Consider the following 7,726-nt stretch of genomic DNA (forward strand, 5'->3'; position numbering starts at 1 on the left):
TGTCAGCCCCTATTGTTCCAGTCAAGCAGACAGGGGAGGCAGGAAACAGAGTCAGTCCCGCGGGAGCACAGCAAGAGCTCCATCCTTGGTATGGGTGAGCTGTCCTCGGTCAGATGAGATCCCACTGGGTAATTCTGAGGCCGGCTAGATACACCATGTTCATCAGCCCTGGCTCTAGAGATGGTGGCGTGGGAGAGGCTCCGCAGCCTCCTTCCCCCAGGATGCCTGCTGTTATCCACAGCACTGTGCCAGCCTGAGTTACACATGCCCTGCAGGCACCTCCACTGTACACGGTCCACCCCCCAGCAAACCAGAGCGGCTGCCAGCTTCCTTCGGAGCAGCAGGATGTGGGATTTCTCTGGCCTCCCACCTTCGTGGTGCCACAGAAACTAGCAAGAACACACGTGGGCTTGTGGAAGCATGAACTCCTCCGCTGAAGCCCACGGTCCACCTGCCTGCTGGACTTTAAGCCAAATTTAACTCCACCCTGCTTCTTAAGAGTGACAGATTTGTTTATCCCTCAGCAGTCACTTGACCAGGAACCTTGATCTTCAGTATCCCCTGAAACAGTGTCCACTGGCTTCCCTTCTCAAGCAGTTCCAGACTGCAGGCTGGCTCACCAAGAACTGTAGAGGCACTGAAACTGTGCCTGTACTGTGACTCATACTGGTTAGTAAGCAAACATCACTCGGGAGCCCGGGGGAACCATGCCTTTCCAGACTTTGAAGAAGTCTCCATCCCTTGGGTCTTCCTTCCCCCACAAGCTCATCCTGACTTCTCTTACTCAGCCAAACTTAAGTGATGGTGAAAATTGGTTTGTCTCATAACAGCCACCAGCTATGACCCTTCTCACGTGCACTTGGGACTTGTATGATTTTGGCTTGAAGAAAAATATTTTTTGTTGTGCGTGCAGTGTATATGTATGTGTGTTTGTATGTGTGTTGTGTGTATGTATATGTGCATTAGGGTGCATGTCCGTGTGTGCACATGCATGTGAAGACCATAGGTCAATGCTGAGTGTCTTCTACAAACTTCCCACCTTATTTTTTGAGACAGGGTCTCTCACTGAACCTCGAGCTCACCAGTTCAGCTAGGCTGACTAACCAGTGAGCTCCAGGGATCTTCCCATCTCCGTCCCCAGCACTAGGGTGACAGGCACATGCTTGTCTTTGTATATGGCTGACAAGGATCCTAACTCAGGTCCCCGTAATTGTGCAGCAAGCACTTTGCCACCTGCGCCATCTCTGCAGCCCTGCAGAGGTCTTGTTGTGACTGACTGACTTAAGCTACACTTAATAAAAACAGCCTTAATGAGAGCTGCCACTTTGGCATGCAGAGCCTAGGCGACGGGATGGAATCAGCAAGCCATCGGGACGAAAGCCAAAGAGGCCGCAGACTGAGAATATCTATACAGAGAGAAATGCCAGGCAGACAGTCCCCGGACGGAGATTCTGCTCCTCTGAGCCAATGGCCAAGGGGTGGCTGTGTGTGTCATGCAGGTGGAGCTTAGGTGTCCCAGGACATAAGAACTGGAGCATCAGTGCAGTGGCTTCTGGCTAGGCTCCCCCAGTCCCCTCAGGTGCCAACCATCACACCCTCTGGTCTCTTTCCTTTCAACTAAATTCACGTGGTCAGACCAGAATCGTTTTCACTGTAGCTCCCTCTCCTTTGTCCCTGAGAAGTACTCAATGGATACATATTCCACTGAACAATAGCTGCTAGGTGGCTTGTGGGAACCAGGTTCATTAATGGGGGAGGGAGAGGGTGTGTTGTGAAGGTGAGTGTCTCAACCTTCTAGAAGGAAAGGCCTGTCCCTTCTAGCTACTAGAAGAGACAGCAGACAGGTCTGAGGCCAGCCTCTGGCACGAGAAACCCTGGCAGAAACTTTCTGGTTTTTAAGGGATTCATAAATTAGGTGTGCCTTTCCTAAATAAATCCAGACCCACTGCCCTCAGATCTGTTGCCTGATTGAAACTCTGTGTTATCATCTGCGTTCTGGGCCAGAGGAGAGAAGCAGAGGAGGTGAGACGTGGGTGAGCAGAGTTGCCCGGCTCACCCCGGATCCTGGTGCACTGCTCACCCCGGATCCCGGTGCACTGCTCAGATGAGCAGGGCTGGTGTGGGAAAGTGAGCACTGAGGCATTGAAGAGCTACCCTGTCTTCTCTACCAAACATCCTCATGATTCCTCGGGAAGTAACAAGTCCCCTTCTGGTACCTGATTCCTAAAAGGCAAAAAGGAGAAAGGAACCCGTAGTTCCTACCGGTGTGTTAATAAGTGCTGACCCCCCCCACACACACACACAACACCCTATCTCTTGTGGAAAGCATACTTACTGCCCACGCTAGATTGTGTACTGTCCACGCTAGATTGTGTCTTGGCGTTGAACTATTTTCTCTGAATAGAATCAGAGAGCCTCGGGAAGTTACCCAAACAAAGTTAAAAGTCTCAGGAAACTCAGAAAGTTAAAAAGAGTCACAAGGCCCTTTCCAAGGTTGTAAAAAGAGTAAACAGTTGCTGGGGAGAGATTCTCTTCTGGGGAGCTGCCTACAATGTGGGTAGGGGTTGCAAAGGATGCTGCTTTCCATGAGTCATCCACTGCCCATGCTGATCTGGGCTTCTTTGGTGATTCCGCAACCATAGAGTGACTTATGCTACTCTAAATTACCCCAGTAAACTCAGTGGCTCACCACGCCGGACTTGGGTGGGACCATTTCCTTAATCTGTCATCAGTGCCGTATCTGGGTTAGATGTTTGTTCTTGTCTCTCGAGGAAGAGTCACAAGACACCTAGGAAACCACACGTGTTGGCATCTGGCCCATGCTGACGTGATCTCAAATCGTTTGAGCATATCTCAATGTGGGGGTGGGGGGGGACTACAACTCATTCCTCGGTGTGACAGGAAATCAAATTACTTAAAGTCAACAGGTGAATGTACCCAACAGACTAGTGCGAAGAATAAGAATCCCTTAGAAATGTAAGCGTGTAGGTGTCATTTATCTTTCCCTCTGCCAAAGCCTTGCTGTGTGCTCTAAGCCGAAGAGCAAAAACAGGGGTAGCAGAGCTTTGAGGAGTGCAGGGAGACTTGTAAGGATCCTCATCTCTATTCGTCTGCCTCTCCAGGCCCCATTCCTCGGTCTCTACACAATGCGATGCCCTGTATTTCTCAGAGAGAGCTGGAAGTTTCTGATGAATGGCAATATGTTTCATGCTACATTTAACAATGAGCCCCAGTATATCCTCTGAGTAATGAATCCCTCTCTCCGCAGGCACAGAGGACACACAAGAAGGTCCCCAAGTGTAGCCGAGCCCACCGCTCCTCCGAGAAGAAGCCTCCTTCCGCTCCATCCACAACCGTCGACACGCCGAGCACAGCCCAGGGCAGCAGCAAGACAGCCCCGCAGAACAGCCCGTTCCTGGGACCTAGCCAGGTGGCCCTGCCTCCCAGGAGGAACAAGCAGGAGTGTCCCCCACAGTCAAGCACCTCCAGCCCTGCCCGGTCTTTCCAGAGAAGCAAGTCTTTGTTTTGTTTGCCCAGTGGAGGCCCCTCCCCCGCTGAACCACAGCCGCTCCTGACTGGTTCCCAGAGACACAGTGCCTCAGAATGGAGGCCCGGCCACCTCCTGTCTGTTGATGACTTAGAGGGGGCCCAGGAGACAGATGTGGACACGGGCCTGCGGCTGTCCTCTTCAGACCTGTCTGTGGTCTCTGCATATTCTGCACCCAGTAGGTTTTGCAACACAGTGGAGTCATCCCTCCCCACCAAGAGATGTAGCAGCCACTGGCCAGCACCCAAGAGTCCCAAGGAAGGACCACTGCCTGCTGCCGGTGAGGTGAGCCCAGCTACCTCCTGGGATTCCCACCCTGAATTCACCAAAGGGTCTCCCAGTCCCACAGACGTAACTACTGCTGCCCTCTCTGCTTCTGGGGTCTCCTCGCTTGCACAGCCATCCCCACAGCTCCCTTGTCATGACTCCAAAGCCACACAGAGTGGCCAAGAAACGCTACCGCCCCCAACAACATCTAGCCCCGAAGATAACGACATGGAGGAGTTCTACATCTGAGCATGTCCTGGTTTTCAGGCAAGCTCGGTCACAGAAACTCCGGCACCACTGCCCCCTGCTCTTGTTCACGGGGTGACCTCGGTCCCGTTTGCCAACTCTGACTAGTACTTAATTATCTATCTTGGAAGATGGTTAGCATGTTGGCCATGCCACCTATCCAGAACTGATAGGTGACATTATTTCTAACGTCTCAGAAAAAAAAAAAGAAAGAAAAAAACTGACATTTTATGGAAATAAATTTTCAACACACTTAATTCATAAAATCTATTTTTGAATGCTCAATTATACAATTTAATGCTTCAAATGAATATTTGAAATTTAAAGAAAAAAAGACATAGCCAGCCAGAGTTGACTTGACAATTCATTGTTCATACTGTGAAAGTAAAATAACAAAAGCCAAAATGTTGAACAGGACAAGGACACCAAGTGACTCCTCTCAGAGCTCAGTGTACAATACAGAATGCATGGCTTCCTCACTCCCCACAGACAGTCACACAGGGACCAGAGACCCTGGAACCCTGAAGCCCTGCTTCCAGTGGCTGTGATAACTTCGTGGGGCAGCTGTCAAGCTGCGTCATACAGCAGCATGGCTTGCTCTGAAGCCATCAGCACTTGAAAATCCAGGTTTACACACAACTGGCTGATAAGCCTTAGAAGGATTTAGCATGAGCAACAAACACCTTACACACTTCCAAAATAATCTGAGTTAAGAAAACTCGTTTTGCACGCTCTTCCACAGCCGGTTCACGGGAGTAAGCAAACCTGTAGACCCTCCTTTCTGGACTGATTCGTGTAAGCGTACTCATTGCCCGCAGCTGCAAGTAATAGGTTATGAAGCGTGCGAGATTCTCTGACTTTAAGAAGCACACTCTAATAAAAGCACACTCTCCATAAATGCCCAGAGCCATCTTTTGCAGCACCGTCTCCAGGAAACGGTTAAAGTGTTTGGGACATTTTTGGCTCACCTTTTGACTGTTCCTGTGAGCAAAAGCCCCGCTCCCCAAAGCTGGAAACTGCACGCCTTGCTGCCCCACACAGCCAACCTCCAGTGCATAGAAGCCTTAGGGAAAGTGGGCGCTGTGGCCACACTCGCTTTCCCCGTCCATTGTCCATTGCTGCCACTGTGTGAATGGTGGTTCAGCCTCCTGGTGAGGCTACTTCTACAACCCAACCTCACCAATGCCAAGTGCTGGCGTTGGTGGCAATGCCAAACTGTCCCTACATTCTGTTTCTCCTTGGGAAAGAAAAGCACGGGAGTGTACTTTTCCTGCCTAGTATGGTGCTTCTTGACTAAATTACTCATGGCTGAGTTTTCTCCTCTCCGGAAGGGCCTACACCAGCTCAGACACAGCCTCAGAGCCTTTCCAGCAGGACCTTCAGGCTCCCTTAGCATCCATCACCAATCGGTCAGCCTCGGGTTCGCCATCCTCGCAAGGAGAACCTGAGGCTCTGCCTTGCCTCAAACACTTTGGACTTCCTAGGACTCTGAATTCTGCTCCAATGTAAATAAATAAAAACATGGTCTCTTCTGATTCTGGACCATGAGTAAGCCAACTTCTGAAAAGGGCTAGATAATAAATATTTTAAACCTTGTCCATCATGTTTTAAATTTTATCCAAATATGTTGCTGTTGCTTCTATTGTAGCATGAAAAATAAAAGGTATATGAATGAGAGCGGCTGAGTCGCAATCAAACTTCGTTTCTAAGTATTTCTAAGTATTCGTTTCTAAGTATTGGCTCAAGCGGCAACTGGGGAGCCCTCAAGATGGCTGTGGTAGGTTGATTCAAGATTCCAGCTGGCTGTCAGCTTAGATTTTCCAAGCTTATGCTGCTGCTGCTGCTGCTGCTGCTGCTGCTGCTGCTGCTGCTGCTGCTGCTGCTGCTGCTGCTGCTGCTGCTGCATGACACCAAGAAACGTGCTTCTCAGGTCAATAGCTGGCAACGATAAACAGCATGCTAACATCAGAGAGGAGGAAAAATAACACTGGGGTCATGGCAGGTCTCCAGGGACAGGAAGTCAGCTCATCGCTGCCAAATGCCAGTGAGGCAAAAGTGAGCACCCTACATCCCTGTGTGGCTTGTTCCCATTTTCCACAGCACCCCTCTTTAGTATACTTGCCCCACGAGGGATGCTTTGGAGCCCAACTCCAGTGTCAGCATGACTACTCTTTCTCCATGAAACATCCCCCCGCACAATCTTGTCTCCCAAACTGACTGACGCCTGAAATATGTCAGAGATACCACATAGAAGAAAGGCTTGCGAATGCCACCCTTCTGCTTCAGACCACTCCCAGGCTCCCGTGAGCTGGCGTGGGAGATGGAGGGAGGCTTCAGAGGAGTCCCTGGCACAGTTTCATTCTGGCAAACCTTGGCTTTGGGCTGTGCTGACAAGTGCTTTCCTTCTGACACCCGCCAGTGGCTCCCGGTTCTTGGAGTTACTGTACCTTAGGATACATACTGGAATCCAGTATGGATGCAAGTGACAAATTTGTTCAGCTGAAAGATACTGAGATGATCACATAAGCCATTTCTCTTCTAAATTAGGCTTACGGATGTAAGACGTATCCATTTTATCCTTTGCTTTACATGGCCCACTGAGACCCAATCTCTTGTGTTCTTGACCTTAGACCACCCCACCCCCAGCCTGACTAGTAAATGCTACGGTCAAGTTTACATTCCAGCCCTATTTGCCTTGATTCTTAGCTACTGCTTAGGGTGTCGCCTTGTCTGACACTAAGCACACCTAGTGACTGCTTTAAATATCAAATATTGCTCATTGTGTCCCCAGCTGAACTGAGAAACTACAAACGTCACTTGAGCTGCATCAGTTGGTTAAATGTGCAAGAGAGGGACTCGTGGGGGCAGGGATGACCCCTTTGTGAAGGAGGAAGGAGGAAGGGGGTGATATTTGTTGGACCCCTTTGTGAAGGAGGAAGGGGGTGATATTTGTCGGAACAAACTGGCTTTGGTGCTAGTGTCGCCTGAGTCTCCACAGAGCAGGGCCGTCACAGGACAGGATCCCACTCCTCTTCTAGGGTGTCCCAGGGGAGACCAGATGTCTGCTTTTCACCAAGAATGCCTCAAGTACATGGCTGGCGTCTTTATTCCAGGAAAACGAGGAGAAATGTCTGTTTCTCTAGCCCCTTCTCTCTGTCATGAATGAATTCTCTAGTATATCAGCTATCAGACAACTAAGCAGACTCACAGAAATACAGGAAAAGGAAATTAGGGCAAATGAAGCCAACCATGGGGGTCGGTAGACATAGCTCAGTAGTACCCATTCACCTCGTACACATGGGGCACAGGAACCAATCACAGCATCAAAAAATGAGAAAAGGGAGGCAGGTTTCTTCTTTCAGAGGACCTGGGTTTGGTTCCCAGCACTCATATGGTGGCTCGCAACCACCCATAACTCCAGGTCCAGGGTATCAGAAGCCATCCCTGGCCTTCATAGGCACCAGGCATGCATGTGATATACATACATACACACAGGCAAAATACTCGTGCACATTAAATAAATAAATCTAAAAATAATAAAAATTTAAACAAACTGTGGAGTGCTCCTCCATTGCAAACCCCGACAATAGCACCAATCATAGTTCTTGCTGGTGAACTCCAGGCCTGGATGTCAGGGGAGCTCTGGGAATAAGAGGACAGTGCCCC

The 7,726-nt window shown here is 49.8% G+C and overlaps 1 protein-coding gene across 1 annotated transcript in view; it reads left to right on the top strand.

Moving 5' to 3' along the window:
* Fam124a (family with sequence similarity 124 member A) overlaps positions 1 to 5,737 on the top strand; it is a 51,600-nt gene extending 45,863 nt beyond the window's left edge. The window contains exon 4 of the mRNA XM_075949524.1: positions 3,269 to 5,737. Within this exon, the coding sequence (XP_075805639.1) occupies positions 3,269 to 4,063 (795 nt within the window). The 3' untranslated portion in view covers positions 4,064 to 5,737. The remainder of the gene's footprint in view (positions 1 to 3,268) is intronic.
* The last annotated feature ends 1,989 nt before the right edge of the window (positions 5,738 to 7,726 follow it).

This window comes from Microtus pennsylvanicus, chromosome 15 (genome assembly GCF_037038515.1).
Source record: "Microtus pennsylvanicus isolate mMicPen1 chromosome 15, mMicPen1.hap1, whole genome shotgun sequence".
NCBI classification, from domain to species: Eukaryota; Metazoa; Chordata; class Mammalia; order Rodentia; family Cricetidae; genus Microtus; species Microtus pennsylvanicus.